This window comes from Oxyura jamaicensis, chromosome 27, assembly GCF_011077185.1.
Source record: "Oxyura jamaicensis isolate SHBP4307 breed ruddy duck chromosome 27, BPBGC_Ojam_1.0, whole genome shotgun sequence".
Taxonomy (NCBI): domain Eukaryota; kingdom Metazoa; phylum Chordata; class Aves; order Anseriformes; family Anatidae; genus Oxyura; species Oxyura jamaicensis.
In genome coordinates this window covers 1,041,421-1,063,896 of record NC_048919.1, presented here as the reverse complement: position 1 = coordinate 1,063,896, position 22,476 = coordinate 1,041,421, and the positions used below count along the sequence as shown (strand labels likewise).

The 22,476-nt window shown below is 50.0% G+C and overlaps 3 protein-coding genes across 3 annotated transcripts; all 3 read left to right on the top strand.

Moving 5' to 3' along the window:
- Positions 1-644: 644 nt before the first annotated feature.
- Positions 645-5,498, top strand: CD79B (CD79b molecule). The gene is made up of 6 exons (XM_035347444.1): positions 645-788; positions 2,402-2,443; positions 3,085-3,396; positions 3,889-4,007; positions 4,304-4,345; positions 4,660-5,498. The coding sequence occupies exons 1-6, from the start codon at positions 722-724 to the stop codon at positions 4,756-4,758; spliced, it is 681 nt and encodes a 226-aa protein (XP_035203335.1). The 5' UTR covers positions 645-721; the 3' UTR covers positions 4,759-5,498.
- Positions 5,499-10,555: 5,057 nt separating this feature from the next.
- LOC118178727 (somatotropin) lies at positions 10,556-13,986 on the top strand. Its single transcript, XM_035347474.1, has 5 exons — positions 10,556-10,589; positions 11,050-11,213; positions 11,908-12,021; positions 12,381-12,542; positions 13,684-13,986. Exons 1-5 carry the CDS (start codon positions 10,556-10,558, stop codon positions 13,882-13,884), a joined length of 675 nt encoding a protein of 224 aa, XP_035203365.1. The 3' UTR covers positions 13,885-13,986.
- Positions 13,987-14,141: 155 nt separating this feature from the next.
- RDM1 (RAD52 motif containing 1) lies at positions 14,142-21,261 on the top strand. Its single transcript, XM_035347443.1, has 7 exons — positions 14,142-14,295; positions 15,205-15,384; positions 15,760-15,882; positions 16,388-16,550; positions 17,116-17,214; positions 18,752-18,840; positions 20,346-21,261. The coding sequence occupies exons 1-7, from the start codon at positions 14,209-14,211 to the stop codon at positions 20,445-20,447; spliced, it is 843 nt and encodes a 280-aa protein (XP_035203334.1). The 5' UTR covers positions 14,142-14,208; the 3' UTR covers positions 20,448-21,261.
- The last annotated feature ends 1,215 nt before the right edge of the window (positions 21,262-22,476 follow it).

The window sequence follows — 22,476 nt, the reverse complement described above, 5'->3', positions numbered from 1 at the left end:
TCTGTGTCTTGGACATGCTGTCTAGGCTTCGCCCTTCCCCGGATGGGCAGCCCTGGGGACTCTTTGAGGTGCTGGGGACAGGAGCTGTGCACTGATGCCACCGAACCCTGCAGCGAGCAGGAGAAACCCACAACCCGCCTCCTTCCCGTGCTTCGTGTGCTGCTCTGACCTCGCAGCCACTGGTCCAGCCCCCACCACTGCCTGTGGCTGCGTTCCCCATCTCCTGCAGGGCAGAGTCCGTGCTGTTAGGGAGCTGGGGTGTGATCCTGCCTCACCTGGGGTAACCCCATCCCCTGCCCCATGATACGGAGCAGGGCCGGTGCCAGCACCCCCCTCCCTGTGCTGCACGTCTGCCAGCCCAGCTGTGGAGTCGCCGAGCGCTCCATGGACAGGCTCACCTCCACCGGGGGTGCAGAGCCCCGGGTCTCGGTCCCCTCCCTCAAATAACTCTGCCATGGCGAGCACGGCCTGAGGACACGAGGCTGGACAAGGCAAGGGCGGGCACAGCAATGGCTGCCCCGGCGTCTGCGCCGCATTCAAAACCAGCCCCAGGGAAAATCCCCACCACGGCCGATTTACATGAGCAGGAAAGACGCCGTCTTGCGTAGCAGCAGCTTTGCCATTTTTAGGTGCAAAGGCCAAGCTGGTCTGAGCAGCCGTGGTGTTTTTGCAGAAGCAAGGATCAGAAACTGGATGCTTCCCTGTTGTTTGAGGTGAAAAAATGGCTGATTTCTGCAGGAGGCTCTGGGTGCTCCAGGCAAACCTGTGGCTGATGGCCCTGGCTGCAGGTAGGCATCCAACGCGGGCTTTGCATTGTAGAGGGTTGAAGGAGCAAGAAAGCATGCACACTGGCATGTGTCCCTTGCTCTGTGCATTGAGGGACTCCATCCATGTCTGGCTTTAAATAAATTAAACTTTGCAAGTTACGTGCTTTTGCATGAAACCAGCCCCTGAGGTGATGGGGAGAGTGCGGGGCTGAGACAGGGCACAGGAGCTGGTGGGCATCTGGGACCAAGGGAGCTGGGGAGCCTGGTGCCGAGGGGGTGCAGAGCCTTCATGGCTGAGGTGGCAGGAAAGAAGGGTTTTCTTCACCATTTATTGTTCTTGGAGGCTGGAGGATGGGAGCAAGCTGGGGTCAGCACATCGCTGAGGCCAGGGCCAAGCCACCTGCCTTTGCTGCACAGGGCTGCGTGTCCAAGAGTGGAGGAGAAATGGGAGGAAAAAGGCTTCTGGGGTTGACCTGGGTGGTCAGTGTGAACATTGCTATGCTGTTCCCTTTGAATCCCCACGGAGAAGCAGCCATTCAACCCAGGACATGGCTTCTGTCCACTTCCTCCCCCTCCTTGATTGCAGGGGCACCCACAAACCCTGCATCAGCCCCCACCCTCGTCTTCAGTCTGGGGAACGTGTGCCCTTGGAGGAAAATCGTGTAAAGGGCTGCTGTTGGGTAGCCACCCGAGCCCAGCACAGATTTGATGTGGCAAGGGTTCATCCTTACTCTCAGGGTGGCTTCAGAGAAGGTGGGGAAAGCTCGAACTGCTTGTGGATGCGATGGAAATCTTGCCTTTGGAGGGTCTGAGAGCTGCAAGGTGAGGAGCCAGCTTGGTCGTCATTCAGAAACAGCAGCAGAGCTCAGAGAGCAAAGCCCCAGCTGCAGGTGGCAGGGACACGAACCCAGCGCACAGGCTGGACAAGGGGCATCTCTGCAGTGTAAAATGAAATGAGGCCAGAAGGAAGAATTTGTCTGCAGGGGGGGCAGGCACTGGAGACAGACTGGGCAGCCTGGTCTCAGGAAAGTCTCCGGAGCCAGCAAGTCCCCACCATGCTGCTCATCGGGGGGAAGGTCTGCAGCGGGGCAGCAAAGTGTGGGGGCAAAGCTCAGGCTGGGGAAATGGCTTCTTGTTCTTATTATTATTATTCTCTTCTTCTGGGAGCCCTGTAGAAGCCCCAGCACGCTGGAGGTGGTGCAGCCCCCACCTCCGTGCCAGCTGCCCTGCAGCAGGGCTTGGCGAATGCTCACCAAGCGGATGGAGCTGGGCGCTGAAGCGGCGCGGCAAACAGGGCTGGAGCTTCCTGCCCAGCTGCAGCAAGAGGAACTGGGCACCCGCGGGGCACCGGGCTCCTCGCCCCAGCCCAGCCCATTTTAATAGCAAAGGCAGGTTTCACTGTGTTGTCAACCAGAAAGCAGCTTACTTTATTCAGGAGAGGGGGTGGAAATAGGAGTGCTTGTGTTCAAATGGCTTCTGAGTGGGATCTGGTTGATGCTCCTGAGCTCACTGCCCCAAATGGGGAGGGTATGAAGTACCCACAACGCATGCCATCCCATCTGGGATGTCCTCAGTGGGCTTCTCCTACAGGAGCCCTTGGCCCAGTGTCTCAGGCCCCTTCTCCTGTCTTGCAGGTGGGATCTCAGCAGCCGGGAACAGCACCAGTAACAGCACAGGTAACATCTCAGACCAGCTGGGCTTTTCCCTATGTCCCCAGTGTCCCTCCCAACCCCCTGGCTGTGCCATGAGGCTGCCAGCCCCAGCAGAGCCACGGATGTCCCCAGAGCCCTTCCCAGGCTGCAACCTCCTCCGGGGCATCTCCCTCCCCTGCTCTCCCTCTGCAAAGGCAGATCCATTTTGTTTTTCCTAAGGACAAGAGCATTTTAACTCAGCATTTGCAGAGTGCCTTGGGTGATCGGGCCATGGCTCATGACCAGGTGATAGAGGTGATGGGCTTGTGCACACAACACTTGTGCCATTCCCACCCCCAGGATGCTGAGCAAGAGCTTTGCCACCCAAACAAGTCCCAGCTCTGGGACGTGAAAGCAGGCAAAACACAAAATAGAGAAAATAAACATATAAATAAATAAATAAGTAGAAGTGATGGGGAGAGAAGCCAACTGGGGGTCTTGGCAAAGGCTCCATGATGCATGCCAGTGCAGGCTGTAATCTGGGAGCCAAGCTGGGGCTAAGAAGGCATATGTATATAGAGATGGGTGGGAGCAGCAAAAAAGTGTCCCAGTGAAGTCACTTCCACAAAAAATGAGTCTCCATTACAAGCACGTTGGCTTGATGTGCCCCCCCTTTCCCCCGGCAGATAATGTGTGCCGAAAGCTGCACCAGCACCCGCGCTATGTGGCGGCCAAGAGGAACACACCCGTCAACTTCATCTGCTACACCCAAGAGCCCCAGAGCATGCGGTGGTACAAGATGTCGGAGGACAGCGATCAGATCTATGTGATGGACCAGAGCACCTCCCGCTTCAGCGTCGAGAGGAAAGAAAACTTGGTCAACTTCACCATTTTCAGGATCAGATACGAGGACAACGGCATCTACGTGTGTGACATGAAGAACCTCACGTCGGAGAACAAGCGGCCGCATATGTGCGGGACAGAGCTCAGAGTCATGGGTGAGTGGGAGCCCCCCGCCACCTCCACCGCTTGTGTGTGACCTCCACGCACTTTTCCTCCTTCCCCCCCTCCATGTGAAGCCCACATCACACTCCTGGCACCCACCTTTCCTGTGCTGGTGGGACCCCTTCGGACACAGCCATAGGTGCTCCACCACATGGCAGATGTTTTTTGTGTGGGGGACAACCTCCCAGGTTTGCCTTGGCATGTCCATCCCATATAAATGCATCCCAGGAAGTTCATTGCCCTAAAAAATCACATTTTTCACAGTTCTGGTCAGTGGTGGGTCTTATCCAGGGTGTCCCATTCCAGAACTGGTCCCTGATGCCAGTCTCAGGAGGTTGCAATGCCCTGGTCCTTTCCAAGAGACATCGCCCCAGTCCCCTCCTCTGCTCCTGCACAAACCCGTGGTCGTGCCGAGCTCGTCCCCGTTCCCTGGGAGCCTGGCATGGAGACTGGGCTCAGGGCTCTCTCTGTGCTGCTGCTCCCAGGTCACAGCAACATCCAGCAGATCCAGAGCAGAAACACCCTGAAAGATGCCATCATCATCATCCAGTCCGTCCTGCTGGTCGTCTTCATCAGCGTCCCCATGCTCCTCTTCCTAGACAAAGTGAGTGGCAGCATCGCCAGCGGTGGGGACGTCCCCAACTCCACCGCCACGGTGCTCACAGCAGTGCAGAGGGCAGAGAGGGCACTGCTGGGGCTGGGGTGGGCAAGGACCGGTTTTGGGGACATGGCTACCTGAAAAAAAAAAAGCATCTAAAGTGGAGTGGGGGGACTGTCCATATTCAGCTGTGGAGGCTGTGGGGCCTGGCCTTGGGAGAGGGGTGGAGGATCCTGGCGCAGGCTGCGCCAGCTATTGTGGGAGTGCTGGTGACACCCAAACTGTGACTCTCCTCTCTATAGGGTGAAGGCAAAGAGAGCCCTGAGGAGGACCACACCTATGAGGTAATGCTCAATTAATTATAGAAATACCTCTGTAATATCAGTCTGAGCCTTGAAACAGCCAGTTATGCCCTTGCTGGGTGCCTGCTAGGTACAGCAGCCCTTGCAGGGCGCACAGGGCATGTTCCTCCCAAGTGTTCGTTGCTCCTTGGCCATAGAGCAGCTTGTAGACCGCAAGCCAAACTCTAAGCACATTCACCCATCTGTCTCCATCTCCCCTTCCAGAAGCTGCCCTGATCCCTGGGGGAGCACTCTGGAGATGGGTCCCAACTTGGGGGTCCCCCTCCCATGTCTCAACCTCCTTCCTCTTGGCGCAGGGTCTGGAGGTGGAGCAGATGGCCACCTATGAGGACATCACTCCTTTCCGTGACGTGAAGGCCAAATGGACAGTCGGGGAACACCCAGGGGAGGAGTGAGGGGTCCCACACCCACCACCAGCCTGGCACCGGTGGCAACGCTCCCTGCCAGCACTGCGCCAGTGCCCCGTGGGGACAGGCACCCGGGTCCCGATCTGCCACCATGGACCTCCAGCTGCCTCCAGCAGCCCTGCACAGAGCTCGAGTCTTGCTGCCCTTCGGTGCTTGCTGCGCCCCCCCAAGACTGTCCTGTCCCGGCTGCTGCTCTCACTGTCCCGCTGCTGAACCCCTAAAGCCCACGTAGATATTAGGAGCCAACCCCAGCCCCCAGGTTGCCAGCAGCCCCGATCCCCAGGCAGCCCCACATCATGCTCTGAGCTCCTGCGTGGCCAACACAATGGCAGTACAGTGCTGGGTGCTGGGGCTCCTCTGTGTCCACCACCTCCTGGAAGGAAATGACCACACTTGATCGCTGCAAGGACCCTTGTGGGCTGTGAGACCCCACTGGGGGCCCTGTACTCCTGGCAGTGGAGCCAAGGTGAGCAGCACCATGGGGGTGCTATAAGTAGATTTGGGGCCATTGTTTAGCTCTCAACCATAGACGTGCCCTGCAGGCCAAGCTGGAAGTTATACAAGCTGGAAGATCATCTGAAATTGCCTCGTTCTCTCCAAAGACTACAGAAAGGTTGGGGAGGCAGCCCCCACCTGGAGGGTCTTGCACAGGGCTTGCTCCTCACCAGGCAAGAGCTGGCCTGTGTCAGAAGGACGTCCCCTTGGTGAGGGACAAGTGCAACCTCAGAACATATGGGAAAGATTTAAAGTGTGGGGACACAGGTGTACGACTGCTTTTTCAAGCCGTAATAAAGGAATGGGTAAATTCCCATCCTGCACCTCCTGTTCCAGGCATCCGAGCTGCGTCCTGCCATGCCCAGTCCAGGGGTGTCCTGGTGCCACGTCCTGGTGCCACCCCATCAAAACCCTGGTGCTAGGGTCTGTGGGGTGTCTGGGAACAAGAAGCAGCTTTCTGTGGGTTCCACTCAGGCAGCTGGAAACCAAATTTCACCCCTTCAGTGCCCCAAGCACAAACAGGGATGTGGAGTCAAGGGCAGCCGTGGGCTCTGCTGGAAGCCCCGGCTGAGCGCTCATGGGGGGACCACCGTGGCCCAAAGACGTCAGTGCTGAGCTTGGGATGAGACGAAAACCGCCAGGAACCGAAGCAGGAGGAACAGGGCCCAATGCCAGGAGCAAAGAGCTGAGCTCCAGCTACATCTGCTCTTGCAAGAAAAGATAGAAAACATCTGGAGAGGAGCAGAACGGCACTAATTGTTTCTGTTAATAAAAACTGTTTTGGCACAGCAGCAGCAGGCATGCGGGTGACAGGGCTCAGGGCTGGCTGGGCACACAACACCGGGGTTTTCGCTGCCGGGGCTTCCCCAGAGGCATGGGGAGCCCATCACGGTGGGTCTGAGAGGATGAAGCTGGACAAGGCAGGACACCAGGGTGACGGGCATCAGGGGGGTGACAACAACTGTGAGGCTGAAAGATGAGACCTCCCCAAGTCACGGACAGCCAGCAAAAAAAACCTAGGGTAAAATTAGGAGCAAATAGGGAACAGGCTTGTTCTTGTTTACTGGTAAATCAGCTTAATGGAAAACTGGGATTCAATCTAAATAGCACAAATACAGCATTTTAAAGTTGTTTTTTATTAGTTAAATAAGCTATCCTAAACTGGCTACATATACATGTATTTAAACGTTACTTAAACATGTCTTATTGGAAATTTGATTAACTGAAGGAGTACTCACAGTGAGGGAAGTGAATTCCTGGTTTCCATGTTTGCCAAGATTTTAGGACTAGCACGGCTCATCCCGCAGTGCCTTGTTTTCAGTTACAAAATGGGAGAGGAAGGCAAATTTTCCGGCCTTCCCAGTTCCCAACTGGTTTCTCAGCTCTGTGTAAATAACTCACTCAACTGACTTAACCAAATCACTCGAAATACGAAGAATTTGCTTTTTGCATCTGGAGAGGAAGCAATGTCAAAAGCAGTTTCGGCAACCCCAGTTCCGCTCTGCCGCTTGGCGCTTGGCCCAGGGCCTTAGCTTCCTTTAAAACGCCAGAAGCAAATAAGTATTTCTGTACTGCTAGGGTTTTACTTTAATTGCTTAGATTAGTTTCTGGGGAGTACAGAGATGGGTTTTAATTTTATATTGAAATAGGCTTGTATTTAAAATGCAGTCAGTGTAATTAAATACATTTCAATATATACAGTCCAGGCTCTGTATCCTGATTCTTATCCCCACCACTGAGGTATGATTGGGCAGACAGTTGTTTTCAAGTCCCACTGGGCTGCAGTCCTGGACCTCCTTCAGCCTCATGATATCTGCCAATAGGCTGGGTGAAATTGAACAGTCCTGGCTCCAGAGAACGCACACACACACAATTCAAACTGAAAAGGACTATTTACCTTCAGGGTAGTGAGCTAGCAAAGGTAGTCAACCGCCACTTAAAGCCTCTATCGTCCATCTCGTTACCGACGGAGCTACAGAGCCTGGGCTGTGGGCCAGCATCTGGCTCCTCAGTCAGGATTCACCGTTTGCAGGTCCCCAGCTGGGAACCTCTGCACAAAACCCCCCTGGGGGACCAGGAGGAGCCAGGGCGTACACACACCTCCAAGGAAAGTTGCTTCATTTCTCCACAGGGCAAGGCGGGTGGACTTGGGACCACCCTGAAAAGAATGGAGGATTTTTTCTCTTTCAAATTAGAAAAGGAACTTGGAAACTACTGAGCCTCCTGCTGCTTTATGATATTCTACTTTGCACACGTGGGCACTTCGAAGCTAGAAAAATGCCAAGCTGATATTTGCAAGCTGCTTATGCAACTGTAATTGTGCCAGTGGCGTGTGTTTGCCCAGCCCAGGATCTCAGCCACGCACTGCCATCTCCACAAAGCTTCTGCCACATTTAATGCACAGAAATTACGTGAGTGGAGAAAAAGCAGACCTCAGGGGCACAGCCTGGAACATGCTGGCATCTCTGTGCTTGGCTCTAAGATGAAAATTGCTGGTTTAGCACAGTGCTTTTGCTAACAGAGCTGGAGGGGCAGCAGGGTAGCAAGTGATGGGCAGCAATCTGGTGCGAGGTGCCGTATTAATCTAGCTGCAGTGGTAGAGCATCATCGCGAGCAGGCAGCAGAGCCTGTGCTGGCTGGCGGGGCTGCTGCTCTGCTCATCTCTGACAAATATTGACATATTTAAACACAATCTGTAGTAGAAAAACACACCCAGATGTTGCTGGCTATTGGGTGACCGGATACCTGATAGCTGCAGGACCCACTGTTCCCTTTTCTCTAGGGACTGACATTTACTCCGTGACACCACCATGCGAGCGAACACCAAGGGGCTTCTCGGAACAGATCACGCTCTCCCCAGCGTGTTTATTAATGAGCTCTCGCACCCTCTGCTCCCGTGATGATGCTGCCTCATGGAAACTGGAGCCAAAGCAGGGGGGCAGGCCAACCCAGGGGCTCGGGGAGCCAGAGCACTGCCCGACTGGGGAGCAAACAGGGCCCCAAACAAACAGGGTGGGCTTGGGGCACCCAGTGCCCTGGGGGGAAGGAAAAGTCCTTTAAGCACCCACACACACACAGCTCTCCATCCCAGGTTCTAGTCTTGTCTTGTTCAAAAGCAGGGTGTGTGCTGTGACCTCTGCTCTTCCCCGTCTCCTCTCCCTCCCTTCCACACCAGCCCTCTGCGCAATGCAGAGATATTTCTCATTCCTGTCTCAGACAAGAGCAGAAAGCAGCTCTTGAGACCAGATCTTCTCACAGCTTTGCCCAGCTGAGGATGTGAGAAACCTCCCAGAGCTTTGGAACCTGGATTTGCAGCAGGCAGGCTGGTACCCAGTAACACACCTACATGTGACAGCTCTTCACCAAACCTGTGCCAGACAAACCAGCTGACTCCAGCCAGGGACCTTATTCTGTCTCTGCTGGGAACTGCCATGCTGTTTTGTGACAGGGTTTGGTATCTCCTCTCCCAAAGCAGGGCTTTGCAAATTGTTTTTGCAGTTCAATGCTTGAGCTGTTGCATGAGGAAAAAATATGTTTGTTCTCAGGTGCTTTTAATGTCTTATGTAAGTAAAATAATGCATTGGCTGAAAATTTAAATTAAACCGTTACCTCAAGGAACATAAATTGTTATTTTCAAAAAAAAAATCAACTTGTTCAAAATATCCCTTTTCCACAAAAACTGTTTGTTGAATTTTTGAAATTTTGGTAGCATGACAGAAGTTATGTGTCAGAAATATGCAACAGCCATCCAGCTCTACCCCCACTAACAATAAATGGGAAAGCATCTCTTTTGCTTTATGTCAGGTCTCCCAGACTGGCTTGTCAGCCCTGTTAACTGTGGGCCAGAGCCTACCTGGAGCAGGCAGGAAAATTAGGAGCACTTTCTACCTATGTGGGGAAATTCCACCATGTAAAAGCACTGATCTGATTTGGGGTGGGTCTTCCCATGATGATAAAACCATTATTTGCAATAAACAGCAGAATATGGAGAAATCATTCAGCACTAATTTCATCCCTAGGCAAACATCCTCCCCAACCTTTCCATCTATGTATAAATGACTACAATTAGGTAGCACCATTGCGAACACGTGTGCATTTATGCATGGAGAAGATATAGAGAGTTTGTTGTGATCATGAACACATATATACATTTTAAACAGACCCCCTACTATATAAGGGGTGTCTCAACAGTTGACATTACCAGCCTAGATGAAAGGAAGAATCATTCACTTTCAAGCAACATCTGAGCAACTCTCCAGGCAGAAATGGCTCCAGGTACTCTTCTTTATTTCAGTTCACAAGGATGGCCAATGCGGCTACAGGCAGCATTGTGTCCAAAGAAGGGCAACAAAGCTGGTGAAGGGTCTAGAGAACAAGTCTTATTAGGAGCAGCTGTGGGAGCTGGGGTTGTTTAGCTTGGAGAAAAGGTGGCTCAGGAGAGACCCTATCACACCCTACAATTACCTTAAAGGAGGTTGTAGCAAGGTGGGGATCGGGCTCTTCTCCCAAGCACCAAGTGGTAAGATGAGGGGACATGGCCTCAGGTTGTGCCAGGGGAGGTTTAGGTTGGATATTAGAAGAAATTTCTTTACTGAAAGGATTGTGTGGCATTGGAATAGGCTGCCCAGGGAAGTGGTTGAGTCACTGTCCCTGGAGGTCTTCAAGAAACATGTAGATGTTGAAGTTAGTAGTATGTTTTCATGGTGGACTTGTCAGTATCAGGTTAAAGGTTGGACTAGATGGTCTTAGTGGTCTTTTCCAACCTGAATGATTCTATGATCCTGATTATGTGCTTTGGGTGATGGGATATTATGATAGGATGGTACTGTGGCCTATGTATGCTCAGTGCCTGCCCTAAATTAAAATGTGGCAACTTAAAAATCAATGAAAAAGAATAGCTTTCCCAACAGTGTGACTTTTAACCATGGATTGACTCGGTATTCATTATGCTAATAATGCAAATGTAAGGGGCATTTAATGCTCAAGGCAAGAGGCAAGGATAGGCTGGAGAACAAGAAGAAAATATATGCAAGTCAGAGCAGTAATAGCTATTACTAACATAAATAGTGGCAGAGATATTAAGACTCACATTCAAGGCTTAAGATGGGGATCAGGATGATGTCTAATGCTTATGTCCAAGTCCTACAGGTTCCAGGGCATTCCTCCACTGAAGGGTGCTTGTTTGAGATTAACTTTGTGTCCATCTGTACTTACCGAGACCACTTGTGTGAGTTAGATGCCAGGGGTTAATAATCTTTAGGCTTGTCAGGGATCAGTGGATTCTACAGGTATGTGCCAGAGAGCAGTTTTCAGTTACAACACAGGTAATGCAATCACTTTTCACCCTAGTGAAGGCAGACAGACAGTTTCATGTCAGCAGCATGGTGTAAAACAAGGCTAAAGTGAGCTATTCCCAGTCTCTCCCCTGGTACTCACCATCCCGTTTGCTCATGCAATGACAGGTGCATCATACTCCATTCATGAAGGCAAGACCTACTGAAAAACATGAACACGTTAAGGAACAACACGGGTGCACTGCAGTTTTCATGGAGCAACGATCACTCTTAAAGCAGAAAAGCATTGCTTATAACATTGGGAGCAGCACAAGCCTCGAGGACACATCCAGGGAAAGGGAATGGGGTTTCACTGGAGGGCTAAGATCATGTATGAACACAAACAAGACGTTCTTTAGGGCTAGCACAGGCAGAGGAGGCCAGGAAGTAATATGCAGGTGCCACCCTCACTGAAGGACAGTTAACACCACTCCTCTCCACTTTGCTGCAGGGTCATGGTTTTCTCCTCTCTTCATCACTGTGATCACCCTTGGATTGCAGTGGCCACAAGAAGCTGCCACCTTCCCAGCCATGCCCCTTTCCAACCTGTTTGCCAACGCTGTGCTGAGGGCTCAGCACCTCCACCTCCTGGCCGCAGAGACATACAAAGAGTTCGTAAGTGTCACAGCCTGCGGGCATCTCCTCATTAACCTGATGTTTTCAGGACCATACCACGGCTTCCCACCCCGTCCAATTTTCTAGAAACTGATACATTTCAGCTTTGGTGTCTCCTGTCAGATCCTGAGGAGGAAAAAGGAGTCTTAATGAGATAAAACCGATCTCTACCAGCCTGTCTCCTCCTCACAGCTCTCTGCCTCCACCCCGATCCTCCTCAGGGCCACAGCTGCCCGCAACCAAACCCACCACTCAGAGCCAGCTGCCTCAAAGAGAAACCCAGTCCTGAGAGCTGTGGGGAGCAGAAGGAGTTTTGCAAGACTTTCCTGTGACGGTAGCCTATGGCACTGACTTGAAACTATCCAGCTTCTGCTTTGGCCAGGAGCTCGAACAAGGTGTTTGCTTTGGCCAGAGCTGTTCAAGGGGGTCATCTGCTTCTCAGAACGCAGTCCATGTGGTCTGTGTTCACCTCAGCACTTTGGCTTAGTGAAAGCAAGACCTATAGGTCCAGTAGCTACTGTGCCAAAATGTGATTTCCAGCTTCCTAACTGCCAGTCCTATACAGAGACACACTTCATGTCTCACATTTCTTTCTTGAAAAGAGCAACCTGTCAGGACAGCTTGAGGAAAGAGGCAACACTCTTCTCCCAGCACACAGCCAAGATATCTGAGTGTATTTGGGATGTCTCCACAGGAACGCAGCTATATTCCGGAGGACCAGAGACATGCCAACAAGAATTCCCAGGCATTCTGTTACTCAGAAACCATCCCAGCTCCCACAGGGAAGGATGATGCCCAGCAGAAATCAGTAAGTTGTCTCCCTTGGGCAAGCACAGAACTCGTTTAAGGAACAGAGGTTTTCCATCTGTGATCACTTCAGTGCTTGCTGAGGTATCACTCCTCTCCCCTTTTACTATTTACACCTGCATGCAAAAAGAAAGACACTTTTGGGTTAGACTATAAATCATACCCCCACCCCAAAGAAAGTAACTGTTGTCAGAACAGGATGTATGTCTGGTGCTCCTCAGTCTCTAACACTTGCCACGGCTGCAGAAGCAGTGGCACACCCATGGGTCACCTCTGGGCTGTTTCAGAAGGAGCAAGACACACAAGTAATATTACAGAACACCTCACCTGCACACCTTTGACCCTTTTTTTTAATTTCAGGATATGGAGCTTCTTCGGTTTTCACTGGTTCTCATCCAGTCCTGGTTGACCCCAGTGCAATACCTAAGCAAGGTGTTCACAAACAATCTGGTTTTTGGCACCTCAGACAGAGTGTTTGAAAAACTAAAGGACCTGGAAGAAGGGATCCAAGCTTTGATGAGGGTAAGTTGCAGCAGGTGGCATGATTACAGAGTAACAGAGATCTCCTAGACACAGGGCACTGAGCTCTCAGGGTCTTCTACAGGATCCAAAGACCATGAGAAGCCTTCCCACTTTCCACTCCGAAGACCATTGGCATCCTTTGGACTTTGCTTACTTTAACATAGTCACATCACAACACTCCACTGCACACAACTCATCACTGGGAGCATGAGAAAAGTTGTACCAGACGTTAACAGCACTGCCATAACCACTCATAGCAGCACAGGCCAGGAAGATCACAGCAGTCTAGACTCAGTCTTTACAAACCCAGCACCAAAGAATACTCAATTGGTTAAACCTGCTGTTAAACCTGATGTTTGCTCCATTTCCCCACAAAACCCTTAAAAGTGAACCATATTTTGCAGAGTTCTGCATCCTGACTTCCAAGACTCAAGACATTTTATAAAAACAGCCCATATAAGCCCGTGTACTGATGGAAGCCTATACTCTGATGTTTCTCCCTTATATTACATTTACATTAACATAGCATGCAGACAACTGACAGCTGGAGAATGTTCTTCAGAAAGGTTATTTTTGGCCTGGTTATTTTAAATGACATTACTTATTGTCTGTCAGGATCCCATCTTAGATTTGCTCAGCATCACCACAGCTAGAGCCCCAAGACCTGTATCCATGTGACATCAGTCTGGACAATGATTTTCATCATCTAGCACCTAAATAACTACAAAAGTCAGGCACTGAGAGTAAACAGAGATCTTCTGTCCTGACTGCAGTCTGTAGCATTTCCAGGTTTTGCTCTCCGTTTGATATAAGCTTGGGCAATGGAAGCAGTACACAGAAACCAGACAATGATCACACGTTAGCCCTTTTACCACCCTGTTTACTGAAAAAAAATGGTTCTGTCGACCGAGCCAGCCGGTGAGCAAAGTGGGGCAGGAGGAGAGGTGGACTGCAGCTCCAGATGCACCTGGCTTGGGTCTGGCTTCAAGCTCTGGTCACTGGAAAAGTGGAAGAACAGATAGCATTACTGACCCCTCTCATGACCTCCTGCTCTCCAGTGGCTATGGCCAGACCCTGCTTCCTTGCCCCACTTCTAAGAGCCCCTGGTGCCAGCTCAGCCCCGGCCCTTTCCCTCCTGCAGGAGCTGGAGGACCGGAGCCCGCGGGGCCCACAGATCCTCAAGCCCACCTATGACAAGTTTGACATCCACCTGCGCAACGAGGACGCCCTGCTGAAGAACTACGGCCTGCTCTCCTGCTTCAAGAAGGACCTGCACAAGGTGGAGACCTACCTGAAGGTGATGAAGTGCCGGCGCTTCGGAGAGAGCAACTGCACCATCTGAGGCCGGGACGGCCGCCCTCCATCTCGGCCCCTCGCTGCGGGCCTGCCCCGTCCCGTCACGAAAATCGCTCTGCCCCGAGGAGAATAAACCCGCTACCGCTGAGCTGTGCCTGTCTGTCTGCCTGGGGGGTGGGGGGAGGATCTAGGGGGACACACACACACACACAGACACACAGACACACACAGACACACACACACACACACACACCCACGCCCGCACGCCCGCCCGCGCACCCGGCCTGGGCGGGCAGGGCCGAGGAGGCGGCACGGAACGGGGCGGGCCCGTGGCGGGGCCGGGCCCCAGGGGCCGGGGAGGGCTCCGGGCATGGCCGAGGTGCTGCCGTTCCGAGTGCCCGCGGGGAGCGCCCACACGCTGCTGGTCTGGGGGCTGGAGCCGGCGCCGGGCCTGGAGGTGAGGCCGGGCCTGGGGCTGGGGCGCGGGGCCGGGACCGAGACCCCAGCGGGTCCCCCCGGGGCTGGGGAGCGGGACCGGGACTTCCACGGGTTTCCCTGGGGCTGGGGAGCAAGGCCGGGACCCCTTGAGTGGTTCCCCCGGCGCTGGGGAGCGGGGTCGGGACCCGCCGGACCCCCCCCCGGGGCTGGGGAGCGGGGTCAGGACCCCGTAGAGGCCTCTCCCTACCCAGACCTAAGGCCCCAGTCCCTCCATCAGCACTTGGCCACTTCTCCCATCACCTTCCCTGTATGCTAATGTACTTTTTAACCCCACTCCCCCACCCCCCTGTTTTTTATTTTTTTTAATCATATTTTAATTTCCTTGAGGCACTCAGGGCAAACGCAAGAAGGGTGGCAGGCTGCCACTGAGTGATCTCTGCCCCTGTGGTCTGCAGAGCAAAACTAAGAGACCAACATTTCCAAGAGCTGAAACAAAATCCCTTTAGACTGCAAAATATTGTGCTAGTGTTTAACTGAAAGTTTCAACAAAACAGCATGGCCACATAAAGCAGGATGGAAGAGGGTAAGAAGCAGTCAGGGATGAGGATAACTCGGGGGACTGGAAATACCACGTCTGTCTGCTCTCCTCCTGGGTCAGAGGCTGGAACATAGTGTTTGTGAGACGTCAGGGTCAGCAGTACTGTCAAGCTGAGATTGTTTTTATGGGGAAAGCCTCATCTCCGCATCTCCAGTCTTGCTGCTTATTCCAGGGTTCATTGCCATTATACAGAAGGAACAGTAATGAAACATTCCTTGTTTTCTAGGTAATTAGGTCTTGTGAGTGGTCCTGTCTCTGTCAGGGTCACTTGTTCTGTGGAGTACCAGTGGATGTTCTTCAAAGGACCCTTTTTTTCTTATTTTTCCTCAGCATTCCCTGTTTTCAGTGTTTTCAAAATTTGGGCTGCTGTACGCCGTGCGAGCACACAGAAACGCTGCCATGGCAGGGCCTGGGTATTACGCCATCATCAAGTTTTACTCAGACAGAGATGCCAGCAGAGCCCAGCGTGCGTGCAATGGGCAAAGGCTGTTTCAGAAATCTCCCTTGAAGGTAAGCAAGGCCGCACTTGCAGCACTCAGCACTGCAACTTCCAACAGTAGGGTAGAATCACAGCAAATATTTGTTGATCTCAGTGATGTTCCCTGTGCCTCTCATCAAAAGTTGACTAACTTTTTGCTGCACGCCTTTCAGTGGTGACATCACCTGCCACTGGCTCCCAGGTAGTGCTTAAGGAGTAAAATTCCAGCATCCTCCATTTGCACACCCTGTTCCTGGGTAACCAATATTTCATGCATATCAGATATACTTGTGCTGTTAGGAAATAGGTAATGTACGTATATCCCTCCTGGAGCCGTCAATGGTGTATCCACAATGGAAATCTTGCAAGCAAAACCTTGCTAACCACCTTTCCTCTTTCATGGACAGGTTTGTGCTTGTACCAAGCAGAAGGGACTTCAGCAACAAGTCCTTGCTCTCAACAGCAACAAGTGCCAGGAATTAGCCAACCACTACCTTGGCTTTAATGGCTGGTCCAGTCGCGTTATCACAGTAAGGGGCCCTTTATATTCATTCACCATCTTTTCCCTCTTTCTCTTTCCATCCCCTATTCTGAATTATAGCCGTTGGTGGAATAAACAAAATTGTCCTCAAATCAGCAAATAATGAAGACAGCTACAGGAGCTGCAGTTTGGGTTTTGCGTTTTTTCTGAAAGCTTAGGGAGAAAAGGTTGCTGTGGGTGAGGGCATTGGCTGAGCTTCTGTTTATACAAATGGGGACATCAGGTTTTCATGCTAGTGTGATTAAAGTAGTGCCAGGGCTTTTCTTTGTGTGCTCAAAGTGTGTGTTGTCCTAGACTCCAGAAGATGGGGACTATGAGCCATTTCCAAAATAGGGGCAAAACAGTAAGCATCCTTGTTCTGCCTCCACCATGTGCTACCTACCACCTTGGAGTCATGTGCTTTGCAGAGGTCTGTGCTACGAAGCAAAGGCCTAAGTGGTCACAATACCCCTTCCTATTTAATCTTAATTAATTATTTGTGGTCTTCCCAACAGCTGCGGAATGTATCTGGCTTTGATGATGAGAATGGGGACCTGGGAAAGACATTACAGAAGCGATCTGTGAAATACCTGGGTGCTGTGGAAGTGACACTGCCCAACCATGGGGTACGCACCAGGGGCGTTGGCCTCGGCGAGGCAGACATTGAAAACAGTGAAGGTACATTTTGCATGCAGATGAAAGTTTCTTCTAGCACCTTTCACAGACACTGGTCAATCTTGTTTGCACAGTTTGTGGATCTGATGAAGTATATGAATTTAGCTGGAGACAAGGACTTGTGCACTGCTGTGCTGTACAGCAAGGGACCATGAGCCTCTTCCCTCCCTGTGTCATGCCAGGAATACTTACCTCCCCTGTAGGTTCTCATCCTCTCACCTGTAAGGTGAGGGTATTAATTCCCCACCACGATCACTCCTGATATAACCAATCCATATGATTCTTAAGAAATTTTGTGCCTGTGACGCAGCTCAGAGGCCAGCTGGGCTCCCCATTGCCAGCTGCCCTGGGCAGGATCCTGACCCAGGGCTGAGGACTGTGTGCTGCTTCGGGTTGACCCATGAAGGCTTTGTGAAGGTACTGCCACACAGCCAACAACTCCCACAATAAAAGCAGTTTTCTTACCAGATCCATAAAGCTGTGTTTGGTTATATTTGCTAGTGTGATGCAGCTGATGTGCTTCATATGCAGATTGTCATTTTAATAACATGCTGTTTGTTTGGTATAGATCCTCTTGAGTTTGTCACAGCCACAAGAAGAGTTCAGAAACTCGCAGTTGGGAAAGCTTTGTCTAGCGCCTTTCAGAAGATCTTCCTCATAGTTTTAGGTAAGGCCTACTTTTGTATTAAACACTGGGGTGTTTAAACTGATGATGACTTCCATGATAATTGATGTGAATTCTCAGGATTCACTGTATGGAGGGTCTCAGAAAGAATCAAACTTGTGTTGTAGTCTTCGCTGATGTAGAGTAGTTTCACCATATAAGCTATGTGAGTGAAAGGAAAACCTGGCAAGGAGCTGAATTTTTTTATGATAAAGACACAGAAACTGTTTCAAAAAATGCAAATGCTTGAAGTACAAACCATTTATACTTAAGTGAGGGTTTAAGGTAGAGCTTGTTAGCACAGTATGTGTGCATGCTGAATGGGGATGTGAAGAATTTCTAGTTCCAGGAGTAATGTGAACTGAATTGCAGAGCTTTGCGCACTCCTGACCTGGTTCCAAGCCAGTCAGGTGCTATCAATGGTCCCTGCCCCACTGTTGTGTTCAGTGCTGCATCTTTGGGCCTGCTATCTCCTTTGAGATTTTTTAATTATAGAAGCTGGCTCTGTGTCTATACAGAAACTGCTAGATCTGCTTCTTCTGGATTCCAGGTCTTGTGCTTTCTGAGCTTTTAGATGACATGTTTATGTGGTATCTGAGTACTTTAGTCAGGAATGCATTCAACTTCAGGACAGACTCTCATGTAACCAGGTCAGTGCCACTATCCTCACTTCACAGAGAGGTGTTTACTTTGTCAGTAAACACCATCTGATGCTGGTGGTACTGATACAGCAAACCATTTGAGCAGGAACTTAAATTCTGTTGAATTCAGCAGGACTTAAATAATCTGCCAGCTTCCTCCCCTGGATTCTTTAAGGTATTCCTTAGAAAGGTGAGTCTCTGCATTTAGGTGTTTTGCAGTGCTTCCTGCCTTCCGGTCCCTCACACAGACAAAGACCGGTAATTAACATGCTCCATCTTCTCCACAGATTTCTGCTTCCTTACGTTCAGTTTCCACTCCATTTAGTCAGAGCCTTTCAGTTTTTTGCAGAGTAGACAGGCAGGCAAGCCAGAGAAAGAAGCAGTTCTGCAGATCCACACAGCATTACACAATGCAGTAACTAGCACTCTTTTCCTCTGTACCTCATAATTAACATGAGAAACCCTTCAGCTCTTTCCTTCCTCAACTCTCAAAACTGCAGCACTCCTGGAAGTGGCACCACCCAATCCTGCTTACACTGAAGCTTGCTTGACAGTAGAAAGATCAAACCCTTTATTTCTGAGTCCAGGCATGACAGCAGAAATCAGAAGGTCTGTCCACATCTCTAGTAACGCTACAGCCCACAGGCACTTCTTAAACCATTACCGAGAGATTAATTTTTCACAGTGAAACAGTTATATTACTTAAGAAAATAAATAAGTTAGAGTCCCACATTATGCTAAGGGACAATAAAACAACCTGTTCCTTACACACTCACTCAGAGCAGCCAACCACTCTGAAAGCATTATGAAGTAGAATTGTCCCGTTTGGAGCTGAGGGTGGATTTATTGTCATTAAACACACATAACTTCTGGTTGTTTGTTTTGCGTGCTTGTTTCAGAGAACGGTAAAGTGGCCGTGGAGTACAACCACACTCAAGAGGAGCCCACAGACTCCTTAACAGAAGAGGAACTGAAGGGGCTTGTTCAGGTAAGACCAGCAGATGTTTAGCTTTTGCATAGTATCTGTATGGTACATCTAGAGATCAGAGATACAGCTATCAACTATTACAGCCATTCACATCCTCTTTTTATGCTATTCACACCCTCTTTTTATGCTATTACCTTGTTCAAATTTCAGAAAGTAATCACATCTGGGAATTGTACAGCACACTAAGGTTTTAAAACTCTTACTGTCCCAGGCAACTCTGTGTAGAAATGCGTATATATTTTAGACAGCATGGGAATCACATAGTCACAGAATGTTAGGGATTGGAGGGACCCTGAAAGATCATCTAGTTCAGTCCCCCTGTCGGAGCAGGAAAGTGAGCAGTTAGGCTACAAGACTGTTAAAGTGCAGGTTGATAGGTCTGACACATGACAGTGCCGAAGCCTGCTCTTCATGGAATCTGTGAAAATGGAAATCCCAGTAAAGTTACAGTAGATTAGATCAAATTATTTTTTTAATAAGTTCTTTAATAAATAAAACTGCCCATCTAGAAATCCGCTTCGTGAACTTATCTTTACCCCAGGGAAAGAAAGCTAAAAGCTTTGGTGAAATCCTTGCAGGTAATTGGGGGTTCTGTTAGCATGCACCAAACAAAAATACCCAGGTACAACAGTAAAACTTTTATAATCATGCGCAGTGAGATGAGTTCTGAATGCCATCTTTTTCATACAACCAGTCCTGAGCAGATTTTTATCTCCCTTCATTTGAAAAATGCTATTTACCAGGGATGGTTGGTGCTCTTTTGAAAGCAAGCATCAGTCTCATATGATGCATCAGCAACACACACAGCACAGTGTCAAACTCCTGCGGTTTGCATGAAGGAAGTGTCTAATTAGCCTTGTGACACATTGCTCCATTTGATGACACTGAGTCACCTAGTGTCCACAGGCAGAACTGTCTTCCTTTCTTAGTGAAAAGTATCTAAAATATGAGGTATTCTTGTGTGTGAAGTAACTAATGTCTACCCCATTTGTTTTTTCAGTTGAGATGATTAAATTTCTGTAATTCTGTTCTCTCTCCACATTTTCCTCTGTAGTGCCTCTTCTATCTGACTTCTTTTAAACCCACAGAGAAATGTCCTAACATGCAGTGACCATAAAAGAAGTGTGCAAAGAAAACCTGTTGCTTTTCTAACCCCTGCTTGAACAAGAGTCATCCCTCACTTCCACAGCCACTTTATTTCCCTGGTGGTGGTGTGGGGGGGGTTAATTCATCTCTCTCTCCGCAAAGCACCTACCAGGCTGATGAGGCTAGCTTACAGGCAGGAATTTGGAAGGACTTGCTTGGGAGGAAAGCTGCTGGGTGTCCCTTTGGTTCATTTTCTTGTGATGCTGCTCAGTATTTCCAAAACAGAAATGTTCCTGAATTTGTAAATTCTGTGGAGGCCATCTTTTATACATGGTAAAAATACACTGTGTTTCTAGGTGCAGACAGAAGAAGCAAAAATTTGTAGAGAAAGAAATTTACTCTTGGATTTCTCTCCCCAGGTCAATGAATTGCCCTTGGAACAGTTTGACCTTGAAGAAGAAGTTTTTTCTGATCTGAGTTTTGATGATGAGTTCCCTAGCTGGGAGATGCCATCTAATTAGTGCAGGTCTCTCTTCAGATCATTTCCAAAAGGTCTGTAGCGTTTAATTAGGAATGAAAGTCTAAAGCTGTGCAATGATGTATGCCTCATCTCCAATATTTTATTTTTTCTCCAAATACAGAACAGCAAAAGAAATGGGCAATAAACCTACTGTTACTAAAATTAAGCCCAAAAATGTATACTGTTTCTGGAGAGGAAGTGATTTCCTGTCAGCTTATCCAGGTCAGCTATATCTGGAAGCCAGCTTACCTGCACAGTTATTATTTAGACAGCATAACAGATGTGCATAGCACTTACAGAAAAATGAAATGAACAAGCCTTCACTGCAAGAGCCTACAGCTCAGGTTAGCTCTGGTCTGCAGGAGAAAGTCAGAGGCAGGGAGAGATGTCTTACCAGCAGGAGTAGCTCTGGTACTTACACATGTGCACAGGCACAGAAAAAAAAAATACTTCTCTAGGTGAAATTCCACTTAAAGATATAAGCTTAAGTCCTGTGTTGATGTATTGAACCAAGCAGTTGGGCCACTATTACAATTTAAAGCAGATTCTTTTTAACTTGGAACACATGTTTTTTATTAAATTGAAAAAAAAAAACTTATTTTGTATTTCTGTTCGTGTGATACGTGAATTTTTGAGGCAGCATATTCAGTGGGAAGGTACATTGAGCTCCCAAGATCACAAGGGCATGTGGTGGGAGAGGGAATGCGTATTTGATAACAAACCCCTGCTCAGATTTTTTGCCTTCTGTCTTTGGTAAAAAGACAACTGAAGAATGGGAAAGCTCAGGGAAGACCCATGAAAATGACTGTAGGTCTGGAGTACAGAGTGTGGCATATTTATAAGTAATTTAATCCAGGACTCTGTGGCTCTGCAAGGAGAAGACACCTGATACCAGTTGAGTTTTTTAACCTGGAAGGCAAAGGTGAAACAAGATACAGTGACTGGGAGCTGAATTTAGAAAAATTGAAATGGGAAGTAAGATGCAACGTTTTACAAGTGGAAATAATTAAGCATGAGAGCAGACCTCGGAGGGATGTGGTAAAACCTCCATCATGGCAAGTTCTTAGGAGATCATATTTATAAAATGAAACACTGGCTGCAAGTTACCCAGCTTCCTCTTTCTTATTATTCACATTGGAAATACTTGTTGCTGATATGAAATTAAAGCCCCATTGCTCTATTTCCTATCAGCATGTTTAATAACTCATTTTTTGAGTGGAAGCAGGGAGAGCCTGGTGGAAGGGCTCCCTCCCAGTGCAGACATCCTGTGGTGGTGGGGTCAGCCTTCCTCATGGGAATGCCAGATACACAGGAAAATCTCTCAACATGCTCCTTTTTAGGGGCAGGACATCCCCCAGCAAGGAAAAAAAAAAAAATAACCAAAACCTCCACTGTGAACTGTGAGGTGAGGCGAGGCCTGCACAGGCCCCAAGCCTGTGGCCTGGTTGCCCGGTGACCCCGGCTGGGCCTGCGGCAGCGCCATGGGCCTGCCCTGGCCCCACTGCCCGCTCCTCCTCCTGGCACTGCTGCTGGCGGCAGCCCCAGGCTGGGGGCAGCCCAGGGGCTTCTGTCCGGCCTCCTGCCACTGCTACCAGCAGCTGCTGAACTGCAGCCAGGCCTCCCTGGCTGGGGTGCCCCGGGCCGCCCGCCGCTGGGCCTTCTCCATCCTGTGAGTACCGTGGGGCAGGGCTGGAAGCGCTGCTCCCCCACGTCCAAGCCAGACCCCTCCGTTGTCCCTTCCTTGGTGTTTTATCCCTGCTGATCCCTGCCTGGTAGAGAGCTAAGGCAGGACGTCAGCTGAAATCCACCCACCCAGACCCTGTACTGACCTCACCACAGGGACACCCAACAGAGGGCCAGCCACAGGTGGTGGTGGATTCCAAGGGTTTGTGTGGAAATTTAAGGGGGTGAAGCTGGGCTATGCAGTTTGCCTCTCCAGGCCAACTCTGCTCTACCTTAGCAGCCAAATTTGCAGGGGAGCGGGTTTTCCAGTTGCATACCTAGCCCTCCAGGACTCCTCTGTCTTCCAA